Source organism: Thermobia domestica, chromosome 13 (assembly GCF_964235325.1).
Source record: "Thermobia domestica chromosome 13, izTheDome1.hap1.1, whole genome shotgun sequence".
Lineage (NCBI taxonomy): Eukaryota > Metazoa > Arthropoda > Insecta > Zygentoma > Lepismatidae > Thermobia > Thermobia domestica.
The window spans coordinates 209,255,561-209,278,409 of NC_137466.1; the positions used below are offsets into that span (position 1 = coordinate 209,255,561).

General features: G+C 36.2%; 1 protein-coding gene across 3 annotated transcripts in view; it reads right to left on the reverse strand.

Annotated features, from left to right (window-relative positions):
• The window catches only part of LOC145668979 (parathyroid hormone 2 receptor-like), a 121,355-nt gene that overhangs the window by 36,061 nt on the left and 62,445 nt on the right, over positions 1–22,849 (reverse strand). For all 3 annotated transcript variants that reach the window (XM_081737286.1, XM_081737287.1, XM_081737285.1), the window contains exon 9: positions 6,880–7,018. In XM_081737286.1, coding sequence (XP_081593412.1) covers positions 6,880–7,018 — 139 coding nt within the window. The remainder of the gene's footprint in view (positions 1–6,879; positions 7,019–22,849) is intronic.

Below are 22,849 nucleotides of genomic sequence, written 5' to 3' on the forward strand. Positions count from 1 at the left end.
TGACATATGCATGCCTTTCATCGCTTTAATTGCTAGGTTCAGTCATGAAACAAATTAATCTACTGGTCTCTCCTAATTACCATTCAGCTAACCAAACTATTATCAATATCAATCGTTCTCTCACGCTTGTTACAAAATATGAATTAATTATTTTAGAAATGTGCATTTAATTTATTGACGCTTGGTAAGCCGGGAGAAATATAGTGAAACAACATTTGTAATTAAGCGACTACCCCGACAGCATTTATTTTACTGTCCGAAATAATACCACTATACACTCATGAGGTCACAATGGATTAGTGACAGATTATTCAGTTATGTTGCGAAGGGTTTGTAGTTCGTTTCCTACCAAGCGAGATTTTGGTTGAGGACAGAGGCGAACCCACGGGGTGGCCCACTGGGTTCAGAACCCCCAAAACTTCCTAATTCAATATACATTTGTACACTTTCTGAATAAAACTATAGTTGTTTAAGAGGAAAAAAAATGTTCTAACATATAAATTTGATCTTATTTTTCATCTGTACTCTTTTTCTTATAAAATAACAATCTAGTTCTATAATCTTTTTTTCGAAAATATAGGTGGAATTATTTTACAATTACTTAGCGTCTTTCCGGGTACAGAATAATACCCGTAGTTTGGACTTCCCCAAGTTTGGTCCCCTCCCAACAAAAAAATCTAGGACGCGCCTGGTTAAGGATAAATACTATAACAACCAAGGACCTTATAAAATACAGGATCTGCCCTTACAACAAAATCTTGAAGCCATACGTCACAGTTTCGCCACCCCTACTCTGCCCACTCCGCCCAATAGGATCGCAATATTTTGAGCCAACAATCATGGCGGAAACGAAAGTAGCCAATCAGACGATGGCAGAAACGAGAGTAGCCAATCAGACGTGCCGATGCTCGGTTGTTTTTTGGCTTCATTGATTTAATAGGATGAAGATACATATGGACAGATCCTCTATTTATAACATCCTTGATAAGAACAGTGACAACGGGAGAACAGCCTTTTATCCTTTTATACAATTTGTAGAAAGTTAATTTCTTTTACAATATTTTATTTAGTTCCATACCATTATAAGTCAGACCAAATTTGGCGTATTTGTGTCAATAATCCCAGTCAAAGTTACTCTCAACGTTTCTGCCTCTAAAAATGCATTTGCTTATCTTGAGCTTTGACGTAGCTCAAGCCATCTCAAAACAGTTTGATTAGAAAAGAAGGATAATAAGCACTGAATTATCTATTAACACTGGCTACATATTGTACAGTTTCTCGGTCAAGATTTCTGAAGTATATAATCGATTGTAACAATCTTGCCTTGAAGTTATGCTCAACCTCGGACACTTTTGCAGAAATCACGTTATGAAAAAACAGATGGAAATAAAAGAATTATATTTGTAAAGTATCACTCAACAAATTCAGCAGTTTGTGTATCAAGATGCATACAAACTTTAAATACCTGTCCTTATGAACCACATACTCCACTCATTGCAGGTGCCAAGTGTAGCGTAATCGCTAACGCTCTCGTCTTTGTTGCGAGCGGTCCCGGGTTCGATGCCCCGTAGGGACACTCGATCGAAAAAGTGAAGAACTTTTTTCATGTCAGTCATTCTGAGTGAGGTTTTCCTGAGTTTTCCTCATTCTCAGAGCAAATGCTGGGATGGTACCTAACATATAGGTCCCAGGCCTCTTCTTTTTCCTCGGACAGTATGATCGCCGAGGGACGTTGTTCTCATACGTGACGGACTAACATAGCCAGAGATGCCGAAAGCCCAGAAATCTAATTCCAATCCTATCCCACCCACAGCAATATTTCCTATGCTGCAGTATGGGCTCTCAAGTCCCTGTGCATCATTACCTATTATAACTCTGGAATGAATTTTACAATGCAGTTGTGTTCTACTGTACTTCCAGCGACAAACATTTTCCCCCATATTCTCCCCATATCATTCCCCGTATGGATTTCCTTGGCATAAAGATATTTTGCTTACACAAAACGTATTGCTGACTTCTGCTTCTCTAATGCACACTGATCCACTCTATGGTAACCATTTTCACACTGCCCTACCTCGTCCTCAACACTCTGAGTTGGAACTCCAAGCCCCAATAAAAAATAAAATGGTGCCGAGAAATTCTAAAAGTGAAGGCTTTTGTATCGCGTTTCCCATAGTAGATTATAACCTATTTAATCGTATCGTATTGTATTAAAGTCAATTTATTCCAACGCTAGGGATGGAAAACAGCGTCTAGCCCTCTAACTATTTGTCCAGCGTTTCTTCACAAATGGAAATTGTATTGTGTTTGATAAGAAGTCCCAATTAATACGGACGTTCTTGTACTTCTTGTGCTCTTAAATAAACTCTCATCATGTTTGAACCTGGAAGTTGCATCATGATTGGATGAGTTAGACAACAAGCATCTTCTGTGAAATTTTGGCTCTGCTTAAAGCCGATGTCTATGTTTCTTATGAATTTTGTGGTGTATTTCTGGAGCATGCAGTATCGCCATGTTTTGGAAATTACTTACAGAAAACATATGCCATGCTTATTCTAGGTTACTTCCTCGTACAGCTTTGGGGAAAGTGACAGAGATATTTCCTGTGCTGGAAGTAAGAACATTGAGCTTGATATTGTGAATGTTTCTTGCAATGGATTTGGAAATTTCTTGCTTGAACAAGTGAACGTTAGGCAGGTTTCTTGTCAAAACTTGAATAAACCAAGTGACGTACTTCTTTGTTATTGTATCAAGAACTGTCTTAATAGCATCATCTATGTTTGTATGTATCTCTTCCTAGTCTGGAGATCTAGGTGTTGCTGATGTGGCAGTAGTTTGGCTTCGTGTGTGTACACCAATCCACTGGGATTGTTCTTGAAAATTCCAGGTGGTCCGGAAAAGAGCCACAATTGGATTTCTCAATATCATCTGATGTGATATAGCGATGTTATTCTTCGAATGCCTGAAGAGAAGAAATGAAGAGGACACCGGCTAGGCTCTGTTCGGTAATCAAGTTTCTTGCATGTAACACAAAAATTCTTCTTGAGAGGGAGATTACAGTAGATTTTTAAGCCATGCACTTTTCCGCAGTGGTAACAGACAGATGACTGAACGCTCTCCTGTGCAAAATGCCCATATTAACAACAGTTCCAATATAGGATGAGCTAGTGGTCGTATGTGAATTATATATATTCCATTTTATACATCTTTTCCTGCATATTTCCCTGCTAGTAGGACATATTTCAATGAGAAATGCTAGTGCGCTGAGATTTGTTGAGCACAGTCAGACCAGGTGTGTAGAGATATCTCTTGTTAAAGTTTCGTGAGATTTGTAATCGAAACTTTATGACTTGTAGACAGGGCCGGATTTAGGGGGGTCCACCGGTGCACCTGCACCCTCCCATCCCCTTCGTTGTAAATATACACTATCTAAAATATGTCGAAGCTAGCTGAAAATAGCAACACTTTCCGAAATTTTTCTGCCGTCATGTTTCCGTTTGGGGCTTAAAAGAAAGAGGGGTTTGGCAAAAGCAATAGTTTAAGTCGATTTTCTGAAGGTTGAAGGAAAAGGATTCACCAGGCAAAGCAATATAACATTTCTCAACTAGGGAAGGAAACAGAAGGCAGGAAGAGAGAGTAATTTTTCCTTCATATCACTTGCGATCGTCTTTAAAACAGACCCCTTCTGCGTTCTATGTATCAGGTGTAAATAATATTGTCACATGTCACTTTGAAGAGTTTCAATGAGACTGGTTATTTTGGTAGTTATGGTGCACCCCCCCCCCCTCAGAAAATCTTGGATCCGGCCCTGCTTGTAGATATTCACCAATTAGTTGTAGTGAGTCGTCTTTTGATACGTCCAATGTTACATATATGTATATTGGTCTTGATCTAGCCCCGGCATTAAAGTGCCTTAGTAGAATCAATGTTCTTGATTATGGGTGAAGCAGATGTTTTCTGGATGAAATATCTTGAGTTCTTTTTATTACAAGATTCGATGCCTGCATTCTTGTGCTATTTGGCTGGTGGAGTAGATGGATTTTCTGGGCAAGTGTTCTTCTTTGATTGCTTGGGAGAGAGAATTAGGAAAAGAAATCTCCTGCTGCTTTTGTTATGATGCCCTTGAGGTTGCTTTTGTAATTGAGGGTTCTCCTGACCTTCTGAGTGAGACGATTTTTTATCTAAGCTGAATCAAAACATTGACTCTTCATCTTTAATACCCCATTTTGAGGTGGATCTCTTGGTGCGTTTGCTTTCATGCTCATCTTCACCAATTAGTACAAACTTCTTTAATGTTGCTCTTCAACCGTATACCTCAAGCCGACCCATATTTAATAAATTTCCTCCTTTAAAAAATACTTATGGCTTCGGCATTTCAGACAGTCAAGGTGGCGTGCCGGACAGATAATGATACGTGGTCAGCACCACATCAATTTTTGTTGATCATTTCCAAATCTAACCGTAACCAAATATACGTAAAAGAACTATTTTACTAAACTTCGTTCAAAAATTCTCGAAACATCCCCTTTTAATATAACAATTTATGTTTTTACCAGAACTACCTTCTTAGTTTTAAAAATTCTCAAGGGTGTATATACAGGGTGTTACAATTTTTTTTTTAGCTTTACGTCCCATGGTTATGCCGGTTAGGCTAAAGGAGACGGCGATGATGAGAGATGAATGAAATGGTGGAATGAAGAAAGTGGGAGGAAACGGGAGAACCCCGAGAAAATGTGTCATAATATTTTGGAAACAGATTCTTCACGCCAAAATAATATAAAAAGTACTGTTGCATATTGTCGAACTCCGCGTCATGTAAGAGTGACAGGGTTGCCAACTTGGAATCGAAAATCGAATCGTCACAATTGGAACGAACAAAAAGATGTGCACATACTTCGTGAGGTGATTCATCACTTTAAAAGAAGACAAAAATTCCTTTTGCTTGTTGCCGAATTCCGTGTCCTGTATGAGCGACAGGAGTGCCAACTTGGAATCGAAACTCGAATCGTCACAATTGGAACGGAATAAAAAGATGTGCACATTGATGCACCATGCAAGAGGACTTTATGTCTTCTTTCGATGTGACGAATCACCTCCCGAAATATGTGCATCTTTCTGTTCTGTTCCGTTCCAACTGTCACGATTCGAGTTTCGATTCCAAGTTGGCAATCATGTCACTCTTACACAAAGGGGAATTCGACAATACTCACGAGGACTTTTTGTCTTATTTTGATGTGAGCAATGTGTTCTCAAATATGGTGACACATTTTCGTAACACCCTGTATAAATGAATCACATAACTAATGCAAACACACAACTTAAATTCTTCAAAAATGATTACAATATTAAGCTCAATTTCTTCGAAAAAGATAACGACTGAATTTATTCTTGCAACTACAAAAGTATGCCCTATAATTCAATTTATCTTCTCAACAGTTTCCAATACTAATATTACTAGCTTGTTAGACTAGGCCCACAGTTTGTTACCTCGTAATTACAAGAAAGCTGAAATCTATAGATTACGTTTACGATTATGACCAGTGTTCGAAATGGGAAAAAAAAGCAGAGGCGGTAGTTTTATAACGATTCTGATTCAACATACCGGCTATCTAAATGTTGAAATACAGTGAGGGTATGCTGCCTAAAGATTGCATTTCTATTTACATGCAGACTGGCAACTATTGAAGAGGGTCTCTTTAGTTATGGGGGGAGAGAGCATGAGAGATTTTGATTACCCACCTACAACTTTCTGAAAAAAGTATCCCCTTATAGCAGTGGCGTATTTACGATTTTGTTTCGGGGGGCTATGCTAACTTTAGTCCTGGATATGTGAAAATTCTGCAAGATGTTTCATTTAATTTAATATAGTAAATGAAATTCGGGGGAGGGGGTTAAGCCCGGAAGAGACGCCACTGCTTTATGACGTATTATAGAAAATTATACACGAAAATGCTCAAAAACTGAGTTTTTATATTAGCATTCTCCTGCGGGAAAATTCCTGGACCCCCTCACTCGACTGAGGGGTATTCCAACTCCCCCAAAAGATCCGTCCCCTACAGCAAACAACACCTAAATCTACCCATGCTCAAAACACGACCTTTATATGCATTAAGGCAAGAAGACACGCACACATATAAAAAAGAAACAATTCAATATGGAACAGCAAAATGCAAACTAAATGAACAACTTTGAAGACACCTCATCCGAAAAACAAAAGGCAGGGAAAAATAACAAAAGTGTCGGGGTTGTCAACTTAGAAATTATTTCTACACAAACAATAAAATATTTTTGTGTGCAAAGCTATTTGTGAATTACTGTGTATAAAAATGGCTTTATTAAAGCATCCACTCTCCAGTAATGGTAGGTGTATGTCTCGATCACTGAAAAACCAGAGACGGTATGCATTTATCACTGAAAAACCAGAGGCGGTATGGTATACCATCGCATACCGTCTCACTTCGACCACTGATTATGACCTCCAGATTAAAAAAAAAACGAAAAGAATGATTAATTTATGAGAATGCTTATTTTAGAATTGGGAATAACAATATGGCAGGAAACGGAAGAACAAGTTAGCTTCTCAATCCCCTGACGACAAGGGCGCCCATGTTGTGGTTTCCAAGGGGGAGGGGCAAGTATAAGCGACGTTTCAAAAATTGTTTCAAATTCTGCTGTAACTAATGTAAAAATTCTATTGAATTTTCGATATTCTGAAGTACAATTTCCTCTAGGGGGGCGAGCGCCCCACCTTGCCCCCCCTGATGGGCGCCCTTGCCTGATGATGTTCGGTCCAACCAATACAAACAGTAAATAGAACCTTAGAATACACAATAACCTTTTGGAAACATGAAATGTATTTATTATTATTATTTCACATACCTGAAAGGACGCAAACATTTGATCTCCGAAAAGCCATACTACTTCCATAACTTCATCTTCCGGATACTGGAAAACCAGAAATATGGAATAATGAACACCAAACAGTGGTACCAGAACAAGCGTTGACTTTGCCCATCGCCTGAAAAGAAGCCAAGAAACACACTAATGACATCTAGTATCAAAATATAGATATTTGCTATGTTCAGTAACCTTAATTTCTTAAATAAATCTATTTTCTTCTAGGCAACTATTAATAAGAATACTAACACCGAAAATAGTAGGTTTATACATTACGATTTGCAGGGTACTACAGGAAGGGCACATACTTTCTAACGACTAGTGTTTGTACTAAATTTTGCACCTTTTACAAACGCAAAGATTTCGAAATGTACTGGGGAAAGGTGGACAACTAAATTATTTGTTACAGGCTTTATATAGCTTGGAAGCAGGTTGGAATTGTATTGTTTTTGACTACTTCAGGAACAGTATATCTGTGTGGGTTTTGCACCATCGTATTTTAGAGGTATGTGAACCCTTTGTCAAGGGCGCCGATTTCTCTCTAAATTTGCAGAAGGTATATATATATATATATATATATATATATATATATATATATATATATATATATATATATATATATATATATGATGATTTTAATACAAATTGCACTCAAATTATGCCAAATATTTATATTCAAATATATAATAGGAGGCCCACATGAGCTTTGGGGGCGGGCCCCGTCAGCCCCCCAGGATCGACGCCTTTGTTTAAATGTGGAAGTATGGAACAACGTTTCTATAGATCGAATTTACGAGAAAGGTTATCACAAAATATCATTTTAAGATTAGATGTTATAATTGTTAACATATGACATTTTTGAGAGTAAACAACTTTGATTCAATTTGATTGATTAGGAATTTGCTGAGGCGTTGGTAGTAAGGATATTTACCCCCTAATATAAATAGTTTTGAGTTTAATCTTTTCAAATAAATCTTAATAAATATTTTAAATCGATAAACAAGTATTTGGCCAGCGACTCAAATATGCTAGTTGTCGCCCGGGACAAGAAGTCGCCTTAGAGCCTCCCTGACCAACCAAACCAAAACGTTCCCGCAAATATTTGCCCAATTTTGCGTCTTCCCAATCCGGTGCCCGAGGCACAAGCCTCGTTTGCTCCCCCCCCCCCTTCCTATTTATGTCACTACATTTGACACATATGCACATATTTGTTAGCAGTATTTTCACCCATTAAAAGTAGCATGATGTCACAGTTAGGTCCCTACTATGACACGATTAAGTGGTTCGGATTCCACGTTAATCAGCAGGCCCACGTCACATACAGCCTCACTGCTAAACGGGACGTTCAACTCAACAACAACGATTAAGATATACGTCACAGTAGGTCATTGTTAGGAGTATATGTGGTAATGTTAAGCCTAGGTGTCGATGTTAACAGTAGCTGTGTCAGCATTAGAAGTAAACGAACAAAAATAAATAAATCTACTTTTTGATAGTGTACATTTTATGGATACTGTACTTAATAAACTATCTTTTCTCCCAAAATATAAAGTATCAATGGATAGATAACGCATGAATTATTTCCGCCAGCATTTCTGGCAGTATTTGTTTTCAATGAATTCCAAATACATGAACAATATCATTATTAACTATTTTGCCTGTTGTCAAGTAATGGGACTAATGATTTTGTTTGTTTGGACCTAAATGTGTCCGCCCTCCCTCCAAGGACGCCGATCCTGGGGAGAACCAAGGGAGCCCGGGCACCCCCAAAGCTCGTGTGTGCCCCCATATATTTTTATGAATATATATTTTTATATGCATTTTTTATTGTTATATGTATTGTTATATAATTATATTTTTTTATGAATGCCCCCCAAGGTTATAGAGAAATCAGTGCCCTTGGCTCCCTCCTGCACTAGTCGCTAGAGTGCGTGCCTTTGGTGTAAACGATCGCAAGTTCCATTCCCGGGAATGGAGATTTAAAATTTGAACACAATGTGATGGTTCTGATTTCACCTTCAACTGTAGGTCCGCATCTCATATAGCCTCGCTATTCAAAAGGGACGTTAAATCTGAACCAAAAAGATCAAGATCTCTAGCCTAATATGTTATCATAGACCTTTTAATAATCACACCTTCGAAATCTTCATTCCATACAGGTTATATCAACGGAATATTCAACTGTAATTAAACTGTTAATTTTTAATGTTCTTTCTAGCTCGCATAATTTTAGCAGGTCTTTTTAAAGGTAATCTTACATATAAAACAACAATTCATGTGTTTTATTTGTAAAAAAAAATAATATTAAAACCGCTAAGAGGGTATTCACATTTAAAAAGAAATGACATATTTTCACACTTGAAAGGGATTTCTCTGTATGACTCGCCTGGTTCGTAAAAATGAAAAATTCTATAGAATGAAAGACAGTCAGGGCACTTTTTTTTTTTATACTTCGCTCACAGCAACAATGCCTCCGCTTCATCACTGTTGGAATTTTTTCTACCTTCCTCTCTCTCTCTCTCTCTCTCTCTCTCTGTCTCTGTCTCTTTCTCCTCTTCTGTGTGTCTGTATGTGTGTGTGTGTCTCATAGAAAAAAAAAAACAGGTTGTTAATCTTCCTTTCAACCCTGTTCACCCAACGTTAGAGTCTTCGTATTTCTTACTTTTATTTACACGCATTTATTGAACTGGTGTGTTTTGTCCGTTTCAGGCTCGGATTCAGTGTGGCAGAGGCATTTCTTCATTTTCTTTCAATGGGGCTTCATAAGTTATATTTCATTCCGTCATTTCCTCATAATTTCTTCTCTTTCTTTTCTTGCCTTTTTTTTTATTATTTCTTCTGTTTTCGACTTTTCTATTTGCTGCTAACAGCACACAAATGATAAAGAATGTATTATCTACATTTTTTTTTTTTCGTTTTCTACTTTCACTCGTTTTCCCGTTGTGAACTTTTTTGCCAGTAGTTTCAGGAATAACCACGAAAACTTTCCTCCAATTGGCAATCTAGATGGGATCAACTTACAGAACTTCTTAGATTTTTCTCTTTCTTGCTTTCTCTCTTTCTTTCTCTCAGTCTTTCTTCGCTTCTTGTTCTTCGCTTTGTTCTATTCTCAGTGAGAGCGAAGTGAAATTAAACTTTCAAGAAGAAAAAGATTTGAAAAAAAAAATGAAAGTAGTTTTCGCGTTGGAGTATCCTAGATTTTTCCGATATATTAAAGAGAAAACGAAAGGGTGCGTATTAACGTTATCTACTATTAACCCTTGTACGATCCATGGTACGTTTTCGTACCATAATGCAGTATTGTATTTTACCGCTGATTAAGTTCCTATATCAGGCATTTAAGCCGTTTTTGTTAATTATTGGTCAAGTCAGACATGAACCAAACAACACTTCAGATGCACTTTGGAAACAGATGGTCAACTTGATGGCGCCACATGTGGGCGGGGACGTGATATCACATTTTTTCTGGAGGCAATTTTCAATTTTTTTTCCGCTTTCGAGATATCATACTGAAATTTTGCATACGCATTGTGTACACCTTCTAACAATTTATCAAAGTTTATCAGACCTCTAAGTCAGCCCGGGCCTTGACCCGAAGCGCTCAAAGGTTTCAAAAAGAGGAATTTTTTCCGGAAAATTTCCTGGATTTTTTATACTTTCTTGTTTCTGGTGTATGATATGAGCATGTGAGTGGTATCCTTCGAAAGGTTGCTTTATTCTGAAGGGAATGAAGTGTGAACTATAATCAAAGGACAAGTTGTCTTGCTTTAGGAAAATTTTATATCACGTCGTATAAAGTTATATTGAAATTTTTAAAAAAAAAATCCCGCCCTTAGTTTTCAAGATTTCAGATTGAAATTTTGCACACGTATTGTGTACGTAATTACGTATTTTTTCTTGTGATCTGAGATCTCTACGTGATCCCATACCCGGGCCAGAGGGCCTCAAAGTTTTGCAAAAAGGGATTTTTCAGAAAATTTCCCGGATTTTCCCTAATTTCCCGTTTCTAGTGTATGATACGGACAGGCGAGAGGTACCGTTGGAAAGGTTGTTGTATTGCAAACAAATGAGGTATGAAGCATGAACCTACGATAAATAGCAATGAAGCAGTACTCGCTTTAATGAAAGTGTAAAATTTACCATAAAATGCGAGAATCGTAGGTAGATATAAGGATTAATTTTTTTTGAAAATTTTGATTATTTTGTAAGAAAGTAGATGGTACTAGAAGAGCCTGAAAAGATTACCCAACGTCGTGGGAACAGGCAAGGAACAACTTGAATGAAACAATTAGAGCGGGCCATGGCCAAGAAAACCAGGAACAGAATTTGAAATATGTTGACAATAGAAACTAGATCTTAAAATCGACGGGGTCCATTGAATAGAGCTCTTCAGGACATTATATCAGAAAAATTTGGTTTTAATGGCGGATTCATGCATCACTATTAATCTTTCATCAATTCGAAAATGTGAGATTATAAAGTTATGCAAAACTTTTGTTCCTACGGTAAACTATAAAATGTCACCGAATTCAAGAAGAAAGCTAAGACGATCGAAGCAATTGATCGCCACCTTCCAATTGATACCAGTATTGAAGACATCACAATAGCACTCAAGAAGGAGGATTCCGCAATATTTCTTGTTTCACAAATGCGAACTCAGAATTATGATAGCGAGAAAGGGAAAGTCCCCATCCCACTATTCTTCATTGCATTTTTGAAGACGCTACAAGTTACCAGAATCTTCAAAGATTTATTGCTACACATGAAAGTTCGCATAGAACCACTACAAAAGAAACATCACTTTCAATGCTTCAAATGCCAAAGATTTGGGCATTCGCAAGCAACATGTCGCGCTCTGCACTACGTGAGAAGCTGTAGAACGATAGTGTGAACTTAGAGCAGACGGTGACAGAGTGAACTGGGCGACCTCTATAATTTTCAAAGCGGGCAAATTGTTTTGTTGTTGGCGTTTCCTTAGGCGGTGCCAGCGCGAGGAAACTGGAAAGTGTATTGGATGTATCGTGAAGAAGAGTATCCGAAGCGATAAAACGGCCAACGAAACGCACTGCAAATGCACACTCAGCGCACCGGATTAGCGATCTAATTCTTCTCATGACGCTGGGCGAAGGACTCACTGTGACGTCATCATCATCCCACCAGCGTGAAAATAATATAGTAAAATGTCTAAGAATACCGAAGTGTCTGTAGTTAAGAGATTATAATTTTAATATTTTAATCTTAGCTGCCATTACTTTAAGAAAAACAGAAAGGGTTAGATGTAACCATTTCCAGTTTAAATATGGGATCCCCATGTGGAACAAAACAAGTAAGATATAACAAGAAATAGTTTATATATATATATATATACCCCTGCATTGATCAAGTATAATATTCTAGTTTATAGGTTTATTTGCTTCGGCTCTTCCGAGCTTAAGATGTAAGTAAAAACACAATAAGAACGAATAATAACGAAACTAAGTCTACGTAATGGATAACAATAAGAAATGATATAAAATGCAGTACGGTACTGTATACCTAATTTTGGGCCACCCTATATATATATATATATATATATATATATATATATATATATATATATATATATATATATATATATATATATATATATATATATATGAATTCAGTATCACAAGAATGGATTGCATTTATGTAGTATCCTAACTAGGCCTACATATGAAACTACAGGAACTGACATAAAATAACGGGTACTTCCGGTTGACGTGAAAAGTTAGAATTTGCAATGATTGTAGCTTTCCGGGACTCACAGGAAAATTGACAAAGGTGAATATTTTTAATTTTTAGAGGATCTAAAGGGTGGGGGGTGAAAAAGTTTCCAATGTTATTTAAGTGGGTGTTTTTTTTTTTTTTTTTTTTACTTATAATCTCATGTTTTATAGGTACATTGAATTGGAATAAAAACTCGAAATTCGGAATTCGTGTTCGTTTTTCGTCAGCGTTATCTAAGTAAATCACCAAATGTAAAATTTTCAAAGTTAGTGGGGTTTTATGAGCAATTGAAAAATCTTCCCATGTTATTTACGTGGGACACCTTCTACAACCGTAATGTTTCAGCATTTCCAGCAAGATTAGAATGATGAAATTTGGCATGCTTGTAGCTTTCCGAAATTAACCCACAGCAAAATAACCAAAAATGATTTTTTTTAGTTTCTTAGGCCTAAAAGGAGTATGAAAATTTTCCCATGTTAGTTAAATGGGAACTTTGTTGAGATAGAAAATCTTTTTCTATAGGTAGTTGAAATAGGAAAGAAAACTTGAAATTCGGTAGAAATGTGGTTTAAGAGGTGCGAGGCCGTAGGTCGAGCAAACGTGGGAGTCTGGGGACTAGCCAAATGCTAGTCCGTATATTAAAACCGTAATTGGTAGATTAAATCACTTCCGGTTCGTATCTTGAATCTCAAAAGAACAAGCGCTGTAAGACGCAAGAAGAAATTGTATTTTGGTATGTATTCACAGTCTTAAGAATATGTTCTTAATCTCAGTTTTCCTTTATGAAGCTTGAAAAATGAAAGAAAAGGTAAATGATTTTTATTTTAATTTAATGTCCTACACTTATGCCCTTTACGGTAAAGGAGACGGATCATTAATGGAGTGAATACCTGTATAATTAGATTTTTGTGCTCTCCTCCGGGAATCGAAGCCAGAACCACGTGCACCAAAGACAGGAGGTAGCGAACAGCGCTTGACTAGAGAAGAGTGCTTTATTCAAACTACCCACTGTGTATTACTTCAGACTACAATATTAGTGATAGATCAATATGCACCTCGCAGTCGCAAGTACGATATATTCTGGAGATTCAATTTCTTTTTCGCGTCCAAATGCAGTTTCTTTAATATTTCTGCGTTTCCCAAATACGCCGAAAGGATTTTCGTCTTACTAATAAAAATATAAATATTTTGCTCCGTGGAACATAAGACGGACATACTTTCTCCGTAAAGCTTCTTATCTTAATTTTTTTTCTGTGGTAGTTAGATAGAACAAAATCCAAAGAAAATGAATTAGAAGTATAAAGAAAGCGAAATAAAATATAAATACGTCAGCAAAAACTGCAAAGACAGCTTTCTGGAAAATATAGTCTTTAAGAAGAAAGGTTTGGCCTTATGATGAGAAAACTTACCGGAGAGAGGCTGTTTGGTGAATGTTTCCAACGGATGAGATTATGCCGTTTTTAACCTTCCTTCTAAGAGGCGACTTATTTTGTTAATCATTTGATCGGACTACGGTGGTTCAGTGTTTGATCGTTCACCTCTGGTGCATGGGGTATTTGGTTCTATCCCAGCCCACGCCAGGTCAACTTTATGGTGGACAAAGACCGTGTGCATGGCTTTTCTCAGTGTTTCCTTGTTTACTTTCTTTATTTCACCATTTCCTTTATTTCTCGTCAATCACCGTCCCCTTTAACCTACCCGAAATGATCATGGGGTGTAAAACTTAAGATGGGTTGCCACGTTAGAAGAACTTGTAGATGTCATTAAAAAAGTCTTGAACCCTATCATATTTCATCATGTACACATAGTCTTGAAAGAGTCATAAAACATTTTTTCTATCTTCCAAGGAATTAACAGTGTGCAACCTTCTGGGACGTCTTGCTTGCTACCTGCTATCGCCCTCCCGCTGATATAAAGGAAAAACCAGTTTCGCTACTTCGAAAACAACGGATTCTTTTGGACAGGGAGGGGGAAGTGCGCCAAAATACACGTTTTTAATGAGGAGGTTCACTGTTTGTGTACTAGACTGCAGTGCTGCATGGGTGGTGATACTTTTCTTGCTTACAAAAAGTTGTAAAATCTAAACAGTAGATAGAAAGATCGGGTAGCAAGGTCTTTTTTTATGACAGCTACAAGATTCATGTAAAATGGAAACGTACCATTAACTAATCAGCATATACAGATAGTGATCAAAACAATTAACATATCCTCAACACTAAATCTTTCTGAGTTATTAGGGAGCACAGTGGTTCAATGATAGACGCTTACTTCTAGTGCGAGAAGTTTCTGGTTCAATCCCAGTGCATCTGAGTTTATGGTATACAAGACCTTGTTTGTGGGTTTTCGAGAAGTTCTCACAATTTCTCCCACATTCTCATCCCAGAATTTGAAATTATTCATTTTCATTAGCCATCTATCTTATTTAGAATACAGGACATAATCGTGGGGACGTTAAACTAAAAGATTTGTGGCGCAATGTTTCTTTCAGACTCGTTCTTTGAGGGGCACTGGCCCTGGGAACTCTGAGAGTGCATCCCGGAGAAGGCCAAAATAATACGTCTATTATATAATAGCATAGTACCGTATGAAAATATGCGTCCCTCCGAATATTGTGTGTCTCTCAGAGCTCCCGGAGCCGCCACGGAACATTTTTTTTTCTGAAAGAAACAATATTTGTGGGTTAATAACACTGAACATTCATATACTGCTACCGTTTTGTATTGGAGTACAGGGGGAAGTTACAAGCACAAAATACTTAATCAATCTTATTCGAGTACTCCCCATGTCCAACACTCCCATATTATCATCCCACCAATCATTTAATCATCATTAATTTTCATTAATCATCAGTTTCCCTTAGCCTACAGAGCATAAACGTGGGATGCAAAATTCAAAGATTTCATTATATTTCGTGATAACTATGGTGATCCTTTATTAACGTGATTCTCTTGATACGTCATTTCTGTCACACTCTAGGTCATAATATATTTCCATGGCCCAGTCAGTTGTGCCCTCCACATATATTTATACAAACCACTTGACGTTTAAGGCACGCCCTCTTTTTTGCAATACTCAATTAAAGTTGCGCAAGAGATATATTACTTACACTCAAAATTGTCTTTGTTCATCAGGCCCGTATTCAGGTGGTCTAGGGGGGCCGGGCCCCCCTAAATTTTTATTGGCCCCTCCTAAAATTTTCACGGTAGGCTTACAAGTGAACTATAATATGGTGATGAACTATGATGTGGTTGGATCGGCCAACTCAAACTTCGATCGCCCCCCCTAAATTTTGGGGCTGGCTACGGCCCTGTTATTCATAGAATGTTAGTTTCCGTTTAGAAAAAAAAAGTCTCTAAATAATTAGGGGAGAAAATCACGATTCTACAGTGATTCATTATTTTATTTTAAAATTATTTCTTCATATAAAAGTGAATGTAAATCAGTGTTTATTCTTTCACCTTCTCGGTGTGAAGCCTTTACTTCATTCTGGTATCTGTGTTTCACGGAAGAAACGTTTCACGTTATACTTGTACAAGAAAGGAAATGAAATCTGACAACGTCGCTCTTACGCGCCATTGGCTTTCACCAAACGTCAAGAGATTAGAGCCGGGCAAACCTACTTATAGTGTTCGGTTTAATACGTGATAATACATTAAATATATTGTTTTAATTCTTTCATACGCAGCATCTTTTGTTTATTTATAGACTTTTAGTTTATTTATTCATCACTAGAGAGAGAGAAAAGTATGTAATGTCATATTTTAAACCGTGTCTCGCAGGGCAATGGAAACAAGAATCTTTCTTTCGTGATATGTAGAATCGAAATAGCGTGTTTTGAATTTTCATATCTCAAACCTCATGTTACATGTATTTTGGCCAACATTTCATATTTAGTAAAATCTTCATACTTCTTCATATTTTGTTTCATATTTTATACTATCTTCATGTTTTGTATGTCTTAACTGAATTTGTAACTTTTCATGAATTGTCCTTAGATCAATTTCAAAGATAAGTGCACTTTTATTCTCCACGTATACTGAGAAAAAAAATCTTATGTGGCGCACATAAAAACGGTACATCCCGTAGTTTTTGGACTTAACGTACAGCAAATGTATAACTGAGAAAGTACATTTTATACGTACTTTTCGTATAAGTGTTCCGAATAAACGCACTTTCCTTACAAACGAAAGAATCGTCTACAGTCGTATAACTCAGAGATAACACCTTTATAAAGCTAGGTTGCCCTGCTGCAAGAGTCATATTAGCTATCATTACAAAATCTTGCAACTCTTATCTTTCTATTTACTGTTTACATATTACAATTTTCTGAAAGCAAGAACGATATCTCCACCCATGCAGCACTGCACCCTAGTGGACAAACAGTGAACCTCCTCATTACAAACGTATATTTTGGCGCGCTTCCCCCTTCCCGTCCAAAAGAATCTGTCGTTTCGAAAGCAGGGAAACTGTTTTCTTTTTTCTTTCTTTATGTCAGTGTTAGGGTGACAGCAGGTAGCAAGCAAAACGACTCAGAAAGTTTCACATGATGTGACTCCTTGCAAGATGAAAAAAAAAGGTTGCATATCACTTTCAAGATTATCTTTACATAGAGAAATAAGGTAAGGTTTGAAGATTTTATTATCACAGCTACAAGATTCTTGCAGGATGGAAACCTAGCTTTAGTAACCGATTGTTTGCGATTCATTTTTAAGTATGAAATAAAAACAAAGATATAATAAAATAATTACTTTTAGTAAAATTAATAAATGCTACAGTATGACATCGCAGTCAGCTAAGTCAAACATTTCTTCTTTTTTTTAAAAAAAACTGTTAGCTTTTTATTTGGTAATACGAAGATGTGATGTGTTTAACTTCGAATTACTCTGTAATTATTACAAAAAAAATTACGAACAAGGTCCCATATGCGGTTGGAATTCAAATACTTAAATAACAAACTCTCTTTCTGATGCAAGAATGGACGATGAATCCCTTATACTTTACTATGGATGAGCTAATGCTGCCTTTATAAAATACTGTAAAAACTGTTCGGTGAACTTTCATAAGCTATAATAAATACAACTCACAATAACAAGATTTCGTTTGTTTGGTAGTCATTTTCAGGAAAGACTATTTTTTACGCTTTGGTAAACACAAAGTAAACATTGAAAAACGAAACATAAAACTATATACATATAAAACTTCCCTTTTTGTACTTTGTCTTTCGTGTTGTTGGTTTTGTTCAAAATATGTGACGCAGAAAAATGTCATTCAAATATAAAAGAAAGACATAGCGTGTTTATTTGTGTGGTGAAAAGCTGCAAAAAAGGAAAATGTCAAACTAAAACGATACAGTGAGGTTAGGGGATGAAATAAGTTTGTCACAGAGACAAAACAACAACGTCATTATTTTTTTAACCTGTGACATTTAGAACGCTAAGAAAAAGCCAATTAGCATTTGACTTATAATAGTTACGAAATAATGTTTTATATGTATTATTGTTTTTTGTGAAAATGTAAACAAAACACGCATAATATATATATATATATATATATATATATATATATATATATATATATATATATATATATATATATATATATATATATATATATTAAGTAGTAAAACAAAACTATTTTTATCTTTGAACAACAAAGGACTGTTATCATCAAAAAAAAGTGAGAAAACACTTTGTAAGTGTGTCCTTATTAGGAACCTGTTACAACGATATCGTAAGGAGTAAAGGAAAGTATAGAATCCTCAAAACTATTCAAGAAGCACGCTCCTATTCCCTTATGTCAATGCTTGTGAGAATAAGGATCTTTTTTTCAATTATTTTTATACCAACAAAAAATAATGAGACTGAAAAGAAAGAGAAAAAGAAAGCAAAGAACACAAAAAAAATGTCTCCTTCAAAGAGAATGGAAAGAAAATACGTTCTTTAAGATGTGTCAACAGAAAGTTAATTAACAGAGGCGTGATGTTCATTTGTTAGTTCATATTATGTCATTAGGTTTCTGCTGAAGAAGAATATGCGTATACAGTAAAGTTTATTTCAATGGGTCATTGCTTGTTCCACCAGAAAGCTGCCCAAGTGTTTCAAGAGACCAACCTTACACGATAATAGAATCATGTGTTCATATCTTCATTGTTCTTGATACGAGGTGTGATCAAAAAGTACGGTGAATGTAATTGCACAGTGCCATCTATCAATGTTGTACCCATTTCAACTTTTAAGCCCGGCAGCCTAAACTTTTTGGTACAGTTAGTATCGAGTTTGAATGAGTTGTGACATGTTAGCCTACGGTCACAGTGCATCCGATTTTTCACTCTGGCGATTAAACGGCCGACCGCGTCTGCCGACTGCTTGGTCACACTGCAACCGATCTGTCGTCAGTTTGTATTCTTGTGGAATACAGTATGGACGAGGAATTCCTGCTATTAGAAAATCCTGTGTTAAAAATATTACTTTTAGAGGAAGATAGGAGCGAATATATAAATACTATTATTCAAGAAAGAGAGAAATATGGCGAGTTTCACACACTATTTCTAAAGTTGGTGGAGCAGCAACAGAAGTTTTTTTCAGTACTTCAGAATGGAACAGGATACATTTTCGCACACCTTTCAGAAGATCCGAGGACGCACAGAGAAACAAAGTAATTTTCGAAAATGTATATCAGCAGAAGAACGGCTTGCTGTAGCATGTAAATGGGAGTCTCAATACTTGCGATGAGTTGTAAACCATCCGCTAGTCTGGCGTAGTCTGACGACAAAGATAAAATAATTTGTTACTGATTGGTGGTCGATAGAAGTCGGCCGTAGTCGCCAGACCATGTTGGCGCCAGTCTGACCACGTACACTTCTCTCAATGCATTTGTTTATTTCACCGATGTCGTCAGAGTATGTCAGATTAAAAAATCGGTGAAAGTCGGATCCACTGTGACCATAGGTTTAGTTGGTTTCCACAGGCAGAATAGTGAGGACGTGTTAAGAGTGTCCGTCACGCGCCAACAAGCTACTAAGCTGAAAAAAAAGTGCCAAAGAGGCTCACAAAATCTCAAAATCAGTGTATGGCGAATCGGTGGTATTTAAGACTGCTTACAAGCTCTATGAGCGATTCAAAAGTGGCAAAGAGTCGGTTCGAAATTAGAAACGATCGAGACGTCCTTCGACGTCAAAAACGTGAAAAAAACAACGGTTTTTCGTTTAATTTTATATATTATTCTTTTATTTGTATTTAGAAACAAATTACAAAATAAAGTGAAAATAGTATCAAATGCCCTGGATATAATTTAATTGAGCCGTTCAGATGTCAAACCGAATAACTCCATCCAACGAGACTTTTCAGTAGTGAGCATTTTAGTAACTTAGATACAGTGTATTTAAATGAGAGGGGTCAGAATGTTTACGTATTCTAGTGGCAAATTGTTAAACTACGGAATTCATCGATTTTGTCTCTGAAAAGAATGTACCTTTTCCAAGTCAAAAATGGTGTTTTATAAACAACAAAAAATGGAGTTAATCAGTTTAGCTTCTGAACGCGTCAATTGACCTATCTCAAAGTTTCATCTAATGTATTTGTTTCTTTTATTGACGTCAACATTTCACAGAAACTATTTTAAACAGAAGTATATATCACGTGATTCATATTAAATAACAATGATTTAATAAACCCGAAAGTTCATCAACCCACAAAGGAACTTCTCGCTTGGATTCTACAAAGAAGCAATCCATCCTATCACCATTATGGAGATTTTCACTGAGGTGTTATTTTATCTTAGTATCCCATCTTCTTCTTTTTCCTGGGACAAACAAAAGTATCTTTCTTCTATGCTTCTTAAGGCGGCAGACTACTAAATATTTTTGAAAAACTAATAATTTTTCTTTTGCCCGTTTTTCGTAAGTGGAAAGAGTAGAATGTAACTTACCACAATAATAGATAATGTTATTCTATACCCGAAAATACGAATCGGAAGAATTTTCAGTGTTGCCATCCATAGAAATTACAGTGTGACCAGAATTTGAATTACTCAAAAATCTAGGTAAAGGCAGCGACTAGAAAAATGAACTCAACGGTAATTGGTGACTTATCATGCTGTCTAGGTTTCTTGTTTACTACTTTTTAAATAATATTTCTATTTATTTTATAAAACTTACATAAATTATTACAAAATAAATAGAAACATTATTTAAAAAGTAGTAAACAAGAAACCTAGACAGCATGATAAGTCACCAATTACCGTTGAGTTCATTTTTCTAGTCGCTGCCTTTACCAAAATTTTTGAGTAACTCAAATTCTGGTCACACTGTAATTTCTATGGATGGCAACACTGAAAATTCTTCTGATTCGTATTTTCGGGTATAGAATAACATTATCTATTATTGTGGTAAGTTACATTTTATTACCTCTTTCCACTTACGAAAAACGGGCAAAAGAAAAATTATTAGCTTTTCAAAAATATTTAGTAGTCTGCCGCCTTAACTAGGCATACTACGTATTAGTATGCAAGCAATATGCCGCTCTATTTTCTCTTAGACATTTGAATTTAATTATCCGTACAACATTCATTGATATGTATCTATTTTAAATTTAGCGTTCAGCAAGCTTTAAAAATTTGCACTTTGTTCATTTTTTTGCTTTAAAAAAAGTTGTTCTCAAGTAACTCCCGCACTTAATCTTTTTTTTCTGTACGTCAGAGACCAACGTTCGCATCCACACATCACAACGGTCAAAAATATATTTATTATAAATTTTAATATTGATTTGTTCCATATTACTGGGACGATTATTGATTTTGTATGGAGCAGAGAAACGTACTTTTTCTCAAATTAATGTATCAAATCTACTTTTGAGATATTTTATATTTCCTGTATTATTTTCATAGTTATGGATTGGACCAAAATTAAGTGTTTGAATCTATATGTCGCGAAGGGCTTTGGTTGAAGAGATTACTCTCCTTAACACATTCAGTTTCAAAACATATACAGTGGTCCATAACTGCCTTCACAAGAGTTGTTATTTAGTTCTTTGTTGACTAGAGTATCAGTAGGTGATTGGGAATATAGTGTGGTTCGTGAACAATAGTGATTTGCGATCTCATAAAAAAAACGTTATTTTTATATAGAATTTAAACCTTATTACATTTGTAATTAAGTACATTTACAACAAATACGAGGGTAAATCAAATATTATCCGCAATGCAGCTATAACTTTTTTTTTTACAAAATTCATACTGACTTCTGTCCTCGTTTATTTTATTGTTATGCTGTTGTGGTCATGCTATGAAAGTTTAATCCTAATTATTCCATTTATCTTCCTTTTGTTACAGATAAATCATGGCCGGTCCACTAGAAATTTACACCAAAGAGGAACAACGAGCCGCGGTCCGGTTTTTGTGGTCAGAAGGTGTATCAGGGGCCAGACGATGTGCGTCAGTCGTCTGTCTAACTGAAGCGTGTAACGTGCACGCTCAATGCTGTCATCATTTGTGGCTGTAGATAGTCATCCGGTTTCTTCCTCGTGCGTAATACTTATGCGATCGTCTTTGAATTTTTTTCAATCCATGCGTAGACACTCTGTTGTGGCAAGACATTGTTCCCGTATTGTACCGAAAGTTTTTGATGGATTTGGCCCCTGGCATATCTTCCGACCACAAAAACAGGATCACTGCTCTCTGTTCCTCTTTGGTGCAAACTTCTAATAAAGCGGCCATAATCTATCTACAACAAAAAGAAGACAAATGAAGAAATTAATGTCAAACTTTCAAAACATGACCACAACAGCATAACAATAAAATAAACGAGGACAGATGTGAGTATAAACGTTGTAACAAAATTTAAAGATACATTGCGAATAAATTTTGACTTACACTCGTAGAAAATTTATTAAAGAATAAACGTGTGTTCGCAGTTCAAAAATGGTAGTTGCATGATCATGTTTACCGAAATGTAATTGACTTACTTCTGGACCTATTTCCGAATAATATATTTCCATCTCCACAAGCAGTTCATAACTTGAACAAAAAGTTTTAAGGGACCAGTTCTGGAGCGAATCTTTTTTGACTACGTACGCCTAAATGTATGACTATAGAGGAAGTTCTTACAGCGTAATATCTTGTAGAATATCAGACCAAACCAAACTCGTAAAGCATCCAGTGAATATACAGGGTAACCCATAATTAGGTATATAATGTTTCAGTGATTGTA